The 15,702-nt window shown below is 38.5% G+C and overlaps 1 protein-coding gene across 2 annotated transcripts in view; it reads right to left on the reverse strand.

The window, feature by feature from the left end:
* Nucleotides 1–708: 708 nt before the first annotated feature.
* Nucleotides 709–15,702, reverse strand: part of IPO5 (importin 5) — a 40,854-nt gene continuing 25,860 nt past the window's right edge. For both annotated transcript variants that reach the window (XM_037528767.2, XM_037528768.2), the window contains 12 exons: nt 14,638–14,721; nt 12,368–12,500; nt 12,158–12,279; nt 10,399–10,495; nt 9,052–9,224; nt 8,131–8,242; nt 7,987–8,042; nt 6,562–6,684; nt 4,897–5,116; nt 4,112–4,340; nt 2,688–2,829; nt 709–2,063 (listed from right to left, as the gene is read on the reverse strand). In XM_037528767.2, coding sequence (XP_037384664.1) covers nt 1,977–2,063; nt 2,688–2,829; nt 4,112–4,340; nt 4,897–5,116; nt 6,562–6,684; nt 7,987–8,042; nt 8,131–8,242; nt 9,052–9,224; nt 10,399–10,495; nt 12,158–12,279; nt 12,368–12,500; nt 14,638–14,721 — 1,578 coding nt within the window. In that variant the 3' untranslated portion in view covers nt 709–1,976. The remainder of the gene's footprint in view (nt 2,064–2,687; nt 2,830–4,111; nt 4,341–4,896; nt 5,117–6,561; nt 6,685–7,986; nt 8,043–8,130; nt 8,243–9,051; nt 9,225–10,398; nt 10,496–12,157; nt 12,280–12,367; nt 12,501–14,637; nt 14,722–15,702) is intronic.

The raw sequence follows: 15,702 nt of genomic DNA on the forward strand, positions 1-15,702 counted from the left end.
TAAGCGCATGGAAGAACGTGACAAGCAGTCGTGAGCCCTGGCTTCTGGGATCATGTCATCTGCAGTTTCATTACCAGCCTTTCCTGATTAACTTCATTCAACACCAAACACTTGATTTCAACCAAGAATGATGTTCCCAGTCTACACTTGATTTGCACCCGAGTGGTGGCAGAGATGTTAAAAGCGGGAGCCGTCACAGGGTTCAACCAGAATCGCGCAGACCCTCACCCCTATTAGATTAGTGCAGTGCTTTCAAATACCAGATGCTCCAAAGCGTGAGCCATTCACTGACCAATCATCTGAACTTAGGCCACTCACAGCACATTTTTAACGTTTTTTCTTTAAGTGTAGTAATAACTTAAAAAACAAGACCTGCTCTGCCAAGGTGGTTGGCACCAGCCCATTAACTGCCCTGGCAAACCCTTGTCTATGCTATGACTTTTGACTCCAACAGGAAGGCAGGGTACAAAGTAGCTCTAACTAGGCTCCCACACAATACCAGGAGTCAACTAGGGTCCCACCGAAGACGACAGCCAAGGGTGAAGTCATCCAACAGGATGCTCTGCCCGGCGCGGCAGCTCTGAGCTCAGTGTGTGCCGAAGACGTGACTCAGCGGAAGGGATTTTCTAGCAAGTGAACCATCTTAGTAAAGTCCATGTTCCTTTCTCTTTTGTTTCAGATTTAGTTTTAATAAAATAATGCAAATCATTTAAAGAAAAAATCTTTAATTTTAAATTCTGATCTAGGCATAAAATTCATTTTTGTATCATGGGTAAATTTAGTACAAACTATAAAAATGTTAACACTGAAGTTTCAACAGAAATCTAGTAAGATCCCTTAGAAAAATCACTTAAAAGAAACAATAGCAAGTCATTTACTGCTATGAGGTTAATACATAAAGAAAAAAACATTCACACATTTTACTGAATTTATCAGTAAATCATCTTAACCATAATACTTATCATAAAATTAAAAGTTTAAAAGTTGTGTGTGGCTCTATAGCAACTACAATTTGCAGTGAAAACTCTAGGCCTAATCTTTCTGATCTAACCAGAACAATTCTAGTTTAAAAAAAACTACTGATTGAAATTTGCAAACGTCAAAAGAACACCAATTGTGAAGGAGAAGGTGTATCACAACAATTTAAATTAAAGTAGAAGACAGTAAAAAACCAGGTGCTTTTAAGTTTGAATTGCACAAGGAAAACATTGGGGGGTGGGGAATTCAGAGCCATAGTTAATACTTTAAAAAAATATCATATTCTTATATTAAAAACATTAAATGAAGCCAGACAGTACCAAATTTTTACACAAGCTTCTTTTGTATTTCAATGCTGTTTATTGAGGAGTGAATGAGATACTACTGCCAGACATGCCAACAACACTTCACATTCAAGGGCTGGAAGCTGAGAAGCCATCCAAGTGGAGTCACTGTGTAAATCTTTTGGAGAAAAGAACTGAAAGTGCCACCAAATCAGACATCTTCATGCTGCTTGTGTGTGTCTTCAGCTTTCCCCCTATGCTTGGATCTACTAGTTTGTTGGGTAGAGGCTTCTTTCTACCCTACGAAAAGACTCACACTCCAATTAATAGAATGAACACGATAGCTGTATAACAATTTAACAAACATCTATGATGAGTAACTGATGTTACAGCTGTTGTGTCAAATTTCCTTATGTCTAACGAGAAAAATTAATTTTATTTCCCTTTCACCTTCACATGGGTGGGTTTTACCAATAGAAAAATACTCTTCAGTGCTACTGTAGGACTTACGGAACTTCTTCAGTGGTTGATAGAAATTCATTTAAATGCCATTCTGAGACCCAGAGCTGCTTATCCTGCTGCTGTGGCTGTGCAGAAGAGCAGCCGACACACAATTCTAACGTTCTCTTTTGCTTAAAAACAAAACAAAGAAACCTAAACAAAAGGGTAAACGTTTATTTGGAGTTAGTTTTCTGGTGGTGATATTAAGGCCCTTCAAGCAGAGTTCAGGAGCTCCTGTATGGCTGCCTGCTGCTCAGGACTGAGCTGTGCTATGCATTCAGTCCACAATCCTCCAGAAGTCTAGGGGAAAAAAAAAAACAGTTCACAGGTTTAGCTGGGGTGCAATGGTCATCAGCAAGTATTTTAAGAATTACTGTTATTATAGGTAGGCTATAAGAGCAAAAAAAAAAAAAAAAATACTTTCTTTCCAGGTAGATTGGTTTGATGAGTATTATTACAAAAGCAAGAAATCTGTTTACTTCTTTAAAGTTCATTTCAGTGGACGTTTTCTTCATTTCGCACTGATAAAGTCACATTAGGAAGATGACACAGACAAGTAACCGACATACATGAATTCAGGGAGTAAAGATCACTTAAAAAACTGCTAGGTGACATCTTCTTTACTAATGAAATCCCTCTTTTTCCCTTCAGTTATTACAGAAAAATCTTACGAGTCTATGCTAAGCACCAAGTAGAAGGTTCAAAATGTCTCACATTTTAGATGAAGGTTTTAGTTTTAATAAATGTGGAGAGATTATAACAAGTATAATCCATTTGAGGCTTGGAGTAGAGATTATAAAAACGAAATTTCCTATGCTCATTAGAGTTTATTTCCTTCTTGTAATATAGAATATGGAAGGGAGGTGGGAACAACTCAAGCCTAAGGAAGCATTTCATCTTTTTCAATTGGCCAGATCGGCTTACCTGTACTTGGCGAACGACATTAGCCAGACGTTTGGCACAAGGATCTTCATGTTTAATGGCCTCATGCATTTCTCCTTCTGCAATTATACTGAATATTTTGGGCAGATTGGTATTGTTTGGGCCAAGAACAATTGGGTGATTACTAGCAAGAGGAAAAAAAAAAACATAGATGAAAATGATAGAGAAATCATTCAAGCAATCGTACTTCTCTACACCTTCCCCCAATACTGCATTATAATGTCTTTAAAAGTTCATTATCCATTCACTAAAATCAACTGTCTTTTCAATTCAGTAGGAGGAAAAGCAGTTAATTTCACTTATGAGCTTTTCTGTTTTTCCCAACTAAGGAAAACACTTCGCTTATCTCTTAGGGTGGTTTGAAAGGCCAAATAGAATGCTTTAAGTATAATTAAATGCTCTATAAATAACTTGTGACCTGTCAAAAAAAAATAAGCAATTACTAATAACAATAGTTTCTTAACACATATGTGGATTCTTCAAAATAGACTGTAAAATAAATATGAAATTCAGAAGCATCTATGGGCCAGGAGATTAACTCTAGGCAAGTTTAACAGAAAGAGACTTAACGGCGAACTAGAATTCCAATGTCTAAGAGAAATTCAGAGCAGTCATTTCCAAGTGAGATGATCAAACAGCATGATGGAGATGGGTTACTTAAGAGGCAGGAGCAGGTAGAAAAGTGTGTAGTCTCCAGGAAGGCTAGACATTCCTTAGTGATGTTCTCAGTGGAAAGATTCAAATACAATACTTGAACTTAAAACAGGCAAGTAGGAATATGTCTGCTGGCTTCCTTTTACAAACTCCAGGAGATGAGCAGTGCTAGTTAGGTTTATTCATGAACTGAAAGTAGTAATTAAAGATAGAGCTCAAACCGGACTAACATTTAGGGGAACCTGGACTTAGAAAAACAGACACCAAACAACAGGCCTTTGATTTGATAGTGTCTACAGACTCCAGGTTATTGCAATTATAGAAAGACTCCTGGGCACAAAACAGCATTAATAATGCCAGAGCTCACGGTCAGATCTTGACTACCCATTTGGCATGCTTTCTTTATACCACCAAGTCTTGAATCCAAAGAAAAACACCAGAATTTTAGAGGGTCAAATAATGGTACTAACAATGTACTGCAATCTTATTCTAATGAAGATTTTGTCAATTATACTTCAGTAAAGCTGAAACAAATAAATGGCACAGGTAACAGAAAACTAGGGAAGGAATTTTTTTTTTTTTAAATCATGCTTCATAATGCCTAATCTGCTGGGGAAAACTCATAATTAGATCCAATGTTTAGGCAGTCTTAACTCGGACATGTTTTAGTAAGATTTATAGATAGCATTATTATCTGAGAGCTGTTTTATTATTAGGAGAGGTAAAAAAGGTGTACCTGTCCATTTTCTCACCTTTCAATAAGGTCGCACAGATAACTGAAAGTCTGAACAGCTTCTTCTTTGTCTTCATGCAGCGGAAGCCAAGACAACCAGTGTGGGAGGACTTCTTCTACATTCACACAATCAGGCTTGAACTTCATAATTTTCCCTACTGCTGAGATGCAGTTCTCTGTAGCGTTGACATTTTCTTTGGTCTTGGAATCAGCAGACTGAATAACTCTTACCAGCAGCGGAAGTGCTTCTAAAATAAAACATTTGAATAAGGGTGAGTTAAAAATCTCATTTTTATGCAAATAAACACATATAAACATTTTTTCACGTTAGAGTGTAAGGAAAGTTTTGTCTTCTTGGGGACAGAGTCAGAAGGATGAAAGGAGCTAGCCCAGTATGTCAGCAGAACTGCTCTCCTAAGTTACAGTCCTGTGAGAGGTTTCAGCCTCCACATCTATACCCCTCATCACCTCAGGGGACTAAGGTTTTAAAGCTGCTTAGTTACTTCCTGTGCTAAATGTACAGGCCCCCAAGAATGTTTCTCAAGTCGTAGCTAGGGTTGGGGTAGGCCCCCGATCTCCTAATTCCCTGTATGACTAAGGTGGGGAGACACTGATTCCACTCAGATTTCATTTCCATTTCAATGAGAACAATGATGGAGAACAATGATGGTGAAGTCTATGTGCTACAGAAGAGATGTTTGAAAAAGGAAAGAGAATAAAGCAGAAACAGGCATATGGTATTTGGGGGCATGGAAAAAAGAGCAAGGCAGTATGGATAAAAGGAAGCCAAATAGACAAATGTACCTGTACAAAAAGGGCGGTAGTTATCTCCGCCACACTGTGCCATGACACCCAGGCCGTACGCGGCCGCCTGCCTGACCTCTGGGCTGTTGTCGCATACGTACTGGAGCATTGGCCGTAAGAAATACTCTGCATATTTAAATGAGGCTGGACTACAGTGTTCTATAACATCATCAAAGATGCACAGTCCCCATTGTCTGTCTGGCCACGGTCTGTGTGGACACTACAAAAGAGATAGTCTTTTAAGCTTTCAATATCGGAGCACATAAAGAATGTCAGAAAAATAGTACAGAATACCAGCATACATGGATATTTCTGATACAGGAAATGAAAAACAACCTGATAACAACCACTTCTTGTGACTCATCATCCTAAAACTACTACAAGGATTTTGTTAAGTTCAGAAGATTTGAGTGATTTTTTTTTCTATTAACACAATCAGACATTACCATACACAAGAAGAGCAGCGGCATACCATATCCCTTTACTTTATAAAAAAACATGACGGTGATGCTGTACTTAAAAAACACAATTGGGGTGTGGTGTAGCGGATTGAACACAGCTCTGTGAAGCTGTCCGCAGCCTCTGCAAGCAAGGGTTCTATTCCTGGTGGGCCCAGGAGATTCCCACATGGCGCGGCAGACCTCTCCTGTCTCTAGCGTATTTCGGCTGTCTGCCTATTCTGCTCCCTACCCTGTCTCTGGTGAATCCTCTCACTCTCCCACGCCTCTGGCCTGTACCTCAGCTCTTATATAAATAAAATAAATCTTAAAAAAAACCCAAAAACCAAAAACAATAGGGGCCTCCCTGGTGGCGCAAGGAATTAAGTCTCAGCACTATGAAACAATCCACCGCCATTGCACAAGTTCGATCCCCGGCCAGGGAGCTGACCCATATGGGCGTAGCAGACCTCTCCTGACTCACCTACTGCTCCCCTCAGCAGTGTATTTCAGTAGATCTGCTTGTTCTGTTTCCCACTGTGTCTCTGGTGAATCCACTCACCCTCCCTGCACCTCTGGCCTACACCCCAGCTCTGTCTGCATAAATAAATAAATCTTAAAAAAAAAAAAACCACAATAATAAAATCTGCCAAGAGTCTAACTTTACAGTACTGATTTAACAGGTTAAGTAATAGTCATGTGTGTCTTCTCTTAAAAAATACACTGTACTATTTTAAAGGCAATAAAGCATAAAACTGAAAGCCAGAGAAGTTCTAATGATCACTTTTAATTTATAATATATATTTTAAAAATTGGGTATATAAGCACATTATCCAAAAAGATTGCTGGCTGCACATAACAAGGATATTAACTGAATTCTCTAGGGTCTACTACAAAAAAATGCCATCATTTTTGATTAATAAATGGATCTTTCCATTTATTAATTTAGCAGGGCACTGACAATTTAAAATAATGAAAAAAAATCACTTGCATGTCTTTAGAATTTGCTGGAAGTGATCTATGAAAAATATAAGCAAACTTCAAGTACAGTTGAGTGAGAAAATATTTAGGGCAATACAGTAGACTTGATAAAAAATTAAAACTGTTAAGTAGAAACATTTTATTTTATCTAAGATTCATTTTAAAAGCTGAAGTTTGCAAAGGCTGTAATGAAGAATTCCAGGTCAACAATATCTATCTACAATAACTGTCCAAAAGTAACACTTACAATTAGATTGACAATTAATGGAAGCAGTTGTTCAAACCACGGTAACACCTTCTCCTTGTAGCTACTGAATATCGAGTGTAAAATGTCTGACACTTTGGTCAGAATATAAACATCATTATCATCCTAAAGAAACAAAAACAAAAACAAAACACACTCAGATATATTATAAGTGATAGTAACGTTTATTTAAAATATCTAAGAAAATTTCTCATCACTTAAGGGGGCAGAGCAAGAGTCCAGAAAAGGCCACCTCAAAAATTGGGTGCCATGTCTCTTATCTGCTGAAGATTAAAAAAAAGGTGTGACAAATACTGTACTTATTGCAAAGACATTTTAAAAGGTACTCAAAAATGTGTGGTTGAAAATTATCCCAGATTCCCAAGTTTTAAAATGAAAAGTGTTTTACTTCAGTATTTTGTCTTCTCTAAGAATGTGTTTAATTGTGGAGCAGGATGATGGGAGATGTAGGTCAGTTATAGTATCTCACCCCTGGGAGCAACATGCATGCCAGCATAGGTGCACCCCATTGAGATCTGGAGTGACCCACATGCTAGCACTGCTCCATCAGGATGGCCACATGCCACACATTCTGGCCCCTAAATGGACAACTAAAATCATGTCTGGTGTCAAGTGATTTGATGAGAGACATGAATAACAAGTGGGGTATTTTATCAACCGCTGTATAGGTATCATTTATAAGGACATCTGCATTACTTTGTGTTCCAGTAGAAAGACAATTGATATTACAGGGAGATCTGGGATTAAGCCCGACTGTCAACAGTGTGTGGCTTTTTGGTAGTCATTTAAGAATTGAATTTGAGTTTACTCATCTTTAAAATGGTGAAAGCTGGGCCTCCCTGGTGGCGCAAGAGATTAAGCACCGCACTGCAAAGCAATCTGCAGCCTCTGCAGCACGAGTTTGATCTCCGGCTGGCCAGAGAGCAATTCACATGGCGAAGCAGACCTCTCTTGTCTCGCCCGCTGCTCCCCCAGCAGTGTATTTCAGTCGGTCTGCCTGTTCCGTTCCTCACTCTGTCTCTGGTGAATCCTCTCACCCGCCCGCCCCCCCTCATCTCTGGCCTGTACCCCAGATCTTTTATTCATAAATAAATAAATCTTTAAAAAAAAATGTGAAAGCACTTGTCAATATAATTGGTGTTGTGAAAAGCACATAAAGAGAGTGATACCAGGTGAGCTCAAAGTGTTTTGTGTAAGCTATTGGAATAAAACACATACCCAGCATCCCAAACACAAATCAGCTGATTTTTAAATCACTTACATTCTCAAAATTAATAAAACTACACATGCAACTTTTCTGCAAAAGATTACAGATAATATCAGAATGACAAGTCAGATAAATTAGAGATTGCAGCATTTAAAAATCTTTCAGATGCAAATGGTCATATTCTGAAGGGAATAATTTACCTCATCTTGTAGTGACTCTTCCACCTGTTCATCATAGTCTTCATCTTGTCTTTTAACTAAAACACACCCAAATAAATGTCTTTTTAAATGGTCGCCAAAATAGTCAAGGGTTGTATTCAGAAATGAAAGTATAGGAAAACTTACCTTGTCGCAATTCTTGGTTTTTAAAATGTTCTTCAAGTTTAGCTTTCAGTATACCTCCCAATTCTTCAAAGTGTTCATTATTAAGGCATCCATCTCCCATTACTTCAATGCACTAAAATAAGGAAAGCAAAGAAACAATCCATAAGCTTTAATATGAATTTTTAGAGTCAAGAATTAAACTCAACTAAGAAACACAGAAAAATGAGAAAAATTAACGTATTTTCAATGTTACAATAGTATTTTTAAAATTGAAAAAATATTTTTATTGTAAACAGGTCCTAGGCATATCTTAAGGATAAAACATTAGGGTAGGTGCTGAGGATTCAAAGATGCAACAGACCCAACAATTTCTAAGCTCAACACATTCATACTGTACAAAGATAGTATTGAAGAAAGTCTGCCTTGGTAGGGCACTGCAGGTAGGGACGCAACAGGAGCAGAGACCTGGGCACATGCATTCTTTGGAAAAATAGCAAATTCTAAATTGCAGGAATGTAAATGGGAATAAGAATGAAGAACTTTAAAGTCAAGAGGTAAGCAAGCTATGGAGCTGTGAGCAACAGTGGTGACCAAGATTATGGGGAGGTGAGTGTCTCCAAGAGCAGCAAGTTACTGCTCGAGGAGACTAAACTGCAAGAAAGGGAGCAATTTATGGAGTAGAACAAAGGCTCTTGCAACAGCATGAAGAGAGAGGGTAACAGGGAAAAATAGGAATTCAGAAGGATTGGACAAAGTGAAGGTGATATCTAAGCCTCTGTAGTTAAACATTAGGTAAAATAATGGAAAGCGACCAAGACAGGAATACAAAGACTGGCTACAATTAAGAAAACACACTAAAAGAACAAGAAACTGCCCAATTTATTCAGCAACAGTAAGAGATGAATGTGCGACCATCTACTCATATTTTTAAAAAACATTCACCTTTGCAAAAGAGTGCATTATTTCTGAGAGGACGTCCGAATCTGGCTCTGTGCCAATGGCCTTGATTAACGCGTCACACATGAAGTGCCACATCTGTGTGAGATATTCAGGACCACGAACTCTTGCGCATTCCAGGAGAAGAGGCATGGATTCTGCTGCTGCCACGCGAACACGTTTCATTGTTAAGGGAATGCAATCCTATCTTCAAAAGACTGTTCTATCATTTTGCTTGTGTAAGTGTTCACTGGGCTAATTCAAGCCAGGCAACTTCTGTTTATCTAGAACTGCTATCCAAGAGCTGTGTTAAATACGACTTGTGTATAAAAATAGCAGTCTCTCTGCCCATAAGACATACCTCCCTGTCTTCTGTCACCTACAATACAGTAGTAATGATGCCAGTGGCACAGAGCACTGGGCCTCCTACAGCTCAAACATAACCCAAAAACGTAGAAACAACTAGAAAAGGAACTGAGATCCTAATAGCCTGTCTCAAGAGGTACTTATCCTCAGACATAAGTTTCTAATAAATACAACTACAGTTAGGACTTCACTGGGAAAAGTATGGAAGAAAAACAGTTCTTCCTTTATTAGGCTTTTCAGTTTCCAATGAAATCAGTTGCCTCTCCCTATCACATACCATTTGTAAAAATATCTTGGGACTTCCTCTTATAAACAATCCTGCTTTGCCCTCTGGCATCCTGGGAAGTCTGCTGGGGGAAAAGACATCAGCGGTGAAGGACTCCAGGACAGGAAACTGCATAAACAACTACAACAAAGGGCTCTGTGGCAGACGTGGGTTTGAGTCCAGATTCTGCTACTCCCCGGGGCTTCTCACCCACTGATGAAAGTGCATGTGTACACACATGTGTAAAAGCATAAACATGTATTTACACATTTCTCCACCACTGTCATTACGCTAAGGAGAAAAACATTTTAACATGCAAGATGTTTCTCCCCAAAGGTGCTAGCTATCCACATCCGAAATGTAGGATTCTCAACGCTAACAGAGAGGTGTCAATGAGTCTCTAACCTATTAAGAAATGGCTTACTTTCTTAACTTTACAAGCTATTTGGGAAAAGCTGTAATTATATGCAATAGTAAACATGTGCTAATTAAATATCAATATTAAAAATCCTTCAGTGGCCCACAGAATATTGTCAACCAGAGGAGATACATTTTCTTTTTCATGTTTCAGGCACAAGAGAACCAAAGGCCCATGTAGAGAACCCAGTTTATAACCTGCAACTACTGTTAGTGCAAACAAAAACAGTAATGGTAATATATATTTGAATGAGTCATCAAATGTAACCAAATCTAAAACTGTGTGTTCAAAATGTAAAGGATATCATCGTGGAAGTAAAATTTCAGTAACGGGACCATCAGTTTGACAACCTGCTCGGTGTACTCCACAAAGCCCTCCTTCAATTCCTTGGCATAGCAAACCTGAAAACAATGTGTTGGGAAATCAGTCAAGATCCATGTTAGTTTGCAGGTATTAATATTTATTAATGACAAAATAATAAAGACCATGGAAAGCTGTATCATGCCTAGAATTACGTATTTAGAGCTGCACAGAGGACTGTCAAATTACTTTTATTTAAAAAGAATGTGAAATTAGCGACAAAAAAATCCTGAAAACTGAATTGCAGCATATCAGTAAAATATAAATCTGTAGCAAATACCTAAGTTATTTTGTACTTTAAAGAAATTATTTCAACAGTAAAACAAAAAGTGCTATTTTAAAAACTTACTCTCTTCTACTTCATTAAGAGTTGGTAATTTGTATTTGCTCTTCAGAAATTCTTGCTCAGAAAGATAACACAAAAATGTAAAATGTTTATAAATTTTAGCCACGTATTGAAGAGTAAATTCAAGAAACATTTTTAAGTGAATTAGGACATGATAATGCTCTATTAATATAAAGTAAAATTTAACCAATTAACTGTTCTTTAGATTTATTTTTATTTTTAAAGATTTATTTAGTTATTTATACAAGCACTGGGTACAGTCAGAAGCACGGGAGGGTGAGAGAATTCACCAGAGCCAGAGCGGGGAGCAGAGCAGGCAGAAGGACCGAAGTACACTGCTGAGGGGAGCAGCGGGCGGCTGGACAGGTCTGCACACCACGTGGGACCCTCCTCCAGTGGCCAGGGAGCAGCCGGGGATCGAACCGGTGCTGCAGAGGCTGCGGGCAGCTTCACAACCCAGCGCTCAACCGCTGCGCCACTGGGGAGGCCCTGTTCTTTAGATTTAATTGCTAAATTTATTAACATACCATAATCTCAATTCTTTCACTAAAAAAACAACAAAAAATCCCTAAGTGTCTATGACACACACTAAAAAGGAGGAGAAACCTCAAATTACATATGAAAGATAATTATTGTAAACATTTTGATTTTCCTACTCTCTTTTGTTTATATAACTGAAATCATACAGTTTTATTTTTAATATTGGGAGCATATTTCAATTCATTAAAAAAAATTCCTTGGCTATCTACTATATATAAATCCCCAGACAGACAAAAATCCTTTTCCTCTTGTAGTTTTGCAATTACTGTGAATAATTACTAATCATCTTCCTATTATAAGGCATTTAAGTTATTTTTTTTTAAGATTTATTTTTATTTATTTATGCATACAAGAATTGGGGTGTAAGCCACAGGTGCAGGGGGGGTGGGAAGTGGGGGAAGAGGATTCACCAGAGACAAGAGTGGGGAGCAGAACAGGCAGATCTACTAAAATACACTACTGAAGGAAGCAGTGGGCGAGACAGGAGAGGTCTGCTGCGCCATGTGGGCTAGCTCCCTGGCTGCAGCTTGATAGCACTGAGACTTTAACCCCTATGCCACCAGGGAGGTCCTTGTTGTTGTACTAAGAACAGCAAAGTTAAAAGGTTTATCTACATGGTTTCTTTAAGATGTAAAATGAGAAGTGGAAAGGTTTCTACATTTTACTTTTTAAATAATATATTCCCAGCTCGTTTTCCCCCCATTCCCTCTCCTATATCCCCACCCTTCAAAATAATTGAGCATGTATGCAAAGCATTCCTATGAAATGCATATTATCAGTCATAAAACAAAGTTTAGTAAACATCATAATCATTTACCAGCATCTGGCAAGCAGTTGACTTTTCTTCCAGTCCTGCAGTTTTAATACCAAAACTTTGCTGATCTCCAAGGTTCACAAATTCCCAGCCATCATCATCACTCATATTTTCCATGTCTTGAGCTAGTAACAGGGAAGAAAACAAAATTCACGTTAAAAATAACAACAGAGTGGAATTTTATAATCGTTATGTCCTCAAAAAGACACCTACTGTCTAAAAGGGCCACTTCAGGCTTAATGGAAGCTGTCTTCATTAAAGGTCCCATGACCACTGGAAGATACTGCTGAAATTCTTTCCCAAGGATTTTGCACATTCTGGCCCATGCTGAGATCATGTAAGAGATCTTGGGGGGAAATATTAGAGGAGAAAAAAAAAAAGAGAACATCATAATAGAAGTCATTTCTCTGTATCATGGAAACAATGTTTACATTCACAGATCTTTAAGCATTAAGTGCATTTTCTTTTTTTTTTTTAAAAGATTTATTTATTTATTTATTTATTTATTTATTTATTTATTTATTTATTTATTTATGCGGGGAGCAGAGCAGGCAGACGGACGAGGTACACTGCTGAGGGGAGCAGCGGGCGGCAGGAGAGGTCTGCGCGCCATGTGGGACCCTCCTCTGGTGGCTGGGGAGCAGCCGGGGATCGAACTGGTGCTGCAGAGGCTGCAGGCTGTTTCGCAACCCAGTGCTCAACCGCTGCGCCACCGGGGAGGCCCTAAGTGCATTTTCTAAGGCCATAAAATGTTCAGAAACAATAATGAATTTAAAAACAATTTCTAGTTTTCATTCTCTTCATAAATAACTGCCATGACTTTTTTTTTTACTGAGGTAATATTAGTTTATGAAGGTGCACAGGTTTCAGTTGTAGTATCTCACCTTGACACTGTTTTCTAGAACATTTTCTACTTCACTTTGTTTCCCTACTACCTAGCATTCCATTTAATGAACATTTATCAACATCCAAGAGACAAAACATCCCTTTCTCAATTTTTTTTTTTAAGATTTATGCATACAAGAACTGGGGTACAGGCTAGAGGTGTGGGGGTGAGAGGATTCACCAGAGACAGAGTGGGGAACAGAACAGGCAGACTGACTGAAATACACTGCTAAAGGGAGCAGCGGGTGAGACATGAGCAGTCTGCTGCACTGTGTGGGTCACCTCCCTGGCTGGGGATCGAACCTGTGTTGCAGTGGCTGCAGATAGCTTCACAGTGCTGCGTCTTAACCCCTTGCACCACCAGAGAGGCCATGATTAGTGTTTCAATTTTCTGTGCAAGCGGCTGGGGTATACTTTAAGGCCTCTCACCTGCAAATCACCTACAAAGAAACTGGTATGGTTCACTGTGCCTGTAACGCACAAAGTGATTTTTACTTTGCAGTAACTATGTATCTTGTCTGCCTCACTTGCATATGCGCATCCATAGCTATACACAAACTCCCCATTCCTATTAATTTAAAAATCAAAAAAAAAACTAAATAAATTTAAGTGTAAAAATAAAGCCCATTCACACCACAAATTATGTACTAGGTGTGTTCCACATGGCAAGCACTCTACTGCTCGCTGAAACAAAGGTGGACAGGTAGGCACAGTCTTTAGAGTGCCCAATTCCTCTCAGCTCTCTACTTCTAGCAATTTATTAATATCCTTCTGGACTTTATATCTCCGTACATATAAAAAACATGCATATTTATATACTATTGTGCAAAGAAAGCAAAAACCTGTACATGCTGTTTATCACACTCCATACTACTTACTCTTTTCCTATTCAAGTAATGGGGGAAACAACTACAATGTGGTTGGGTAAGATCAAAATTTAATCCAACAATTAACCAGTGCCTGTTACAGGTCAGGCATTATAAACTTTAGATTATGACAGACATTTACGATGTTATCACAATGGTGCCTTAAGTACCCATACCCTGGAGACTTATAAAGGATGTGAACTGTGAGTGAGTTAGCCAGATTGGTGGGGGCGGGTTCTTTCTAATGTGAAGGTATGTTTGTTCACATGCAGAGAGAGACTAAAACCACTGGGTTTCTGCATTTCTTTTTCTTTTGACAGAAGCGGAAGTCATATGGCTTTCAAAGGGCCAGGAAGCATCCAAATGGAGTTATCTAGTAAGTGGTTGGAATAAATGATCTCTGAACTCAGAGGCTATCTGGAAGTCACAAGCACCACAGGAAAACTGAAGCCATGATTGTGAACAACACAGCTCAAGGGGAGGAAGGAAGTAACAGAGACTAGCATAGGACCCTCAAGAGCAGCTATGAGGTGAGAGTCAGGAAAGGCAGTATCTGCAAGGGACTGAGGGAAAAAAAGGGCATGAAAAGTATAAGGGGACCCAGGTAAGAATGTCTCTGAAACAGGGCTTGTTATTCTCTCAAGATACCCATCACCCAAATTTTTCTTAGTACATTTAACTTGCACTATCCAAAACTCCTAAATGGAGCAGAGTGCATGAAGGCTGCTTTACCTGAGGATCATCATCTTCCATATCACTGAAGTCTGTCTGGGTCTTCAGCAATAGCTGCATTACATCTGATGCATCTTGCATGAACTAGAAGAAATTTGTGGAAATCAACACCAGGATCACTCATGTATTTCAGATCAGAGAGGTTCAACTTTGTTTACAAAATTTATCCCAATAGATTACAATTCCCACATGGGTCATAATCCCACAAATATCTTGAAAAAGTTTCATCTACATTGCAAAGAACTGAGTGCTCATCCCAGATAAATATATTTGCAGTGAGGGTCAAGCTAAAGTGTAGTATAAAAATATTTCTAAGGGCATCAAATTTCATCTTATGATTTATATATATTTTTAGCAACAGAAGGACAATCCAAACCCAGTAAGAAAATTTTGCATTTTGTAAAACTGATTTCATCTAACTGTGTATGCAATCTCCATTGCATAAACAGGCAGTATTTCCAAGATAATCTGAAAGACAGATATAGAGTATGGAAATAGAAATGTTTTATTGGTTAGTTTCTCAGTGTCCCACAGAAAACAATTTATAAGTTAATACTAGTGCTGGCTTTAGAGGAGACCAAGCAGAGAGGATCTATGGGATTCAGAATGTAAGAGGCTGACAACATAGGAACTTGTTTGGGATTAGTTTTGACAACCATGAGATGCTGACTTGGAAGAAAAACACACTGACTAGTGGCCCCTGCTAATTATTTCTTGAAGGGGCTATACGCATATGGATTGCTTTTTGGATTAACAGCAAAGCAAGTAGAATGTTTCTAAACACATGTTGAAATGAGTAAAAGTAAACTCATTTTGGATGATAGGTTTTGAACCTCAGAAAATTCCCAAGAGACAGAATGTAGATGTGTAAAGGAAGAGGTTTCAAGAGCAAAACTGCATTAAATCCCAATGATTAAAAAAAGGGAAGACAATAATTTATATATTAAAGGACAGGATGATGAAAAAAATGAGCATCTAAACACCATTTGTCAGAGGAGGGTCCCTCCATTACTCTCAGTGCCTCCACAGCCAAATTCCATACAATCCATTCAATACAAGCCACTT

This window comes from Talpa occidentalis, unplaced genomic scaffold, assembly GCF_014898055.3.
Source record: "Talpa occidentalis isolate TD23 unplaced genomic scaffold, MPIMG_talOcc4v2.1 talOcc4.5, whole genome shotgun sequence".
Lineage (NCBI taxonomy): Eukaryota > Metazoa > Chordata > Mammalia > Eulipotyphla > Talpidae > Talpa > Talpa occidentalis.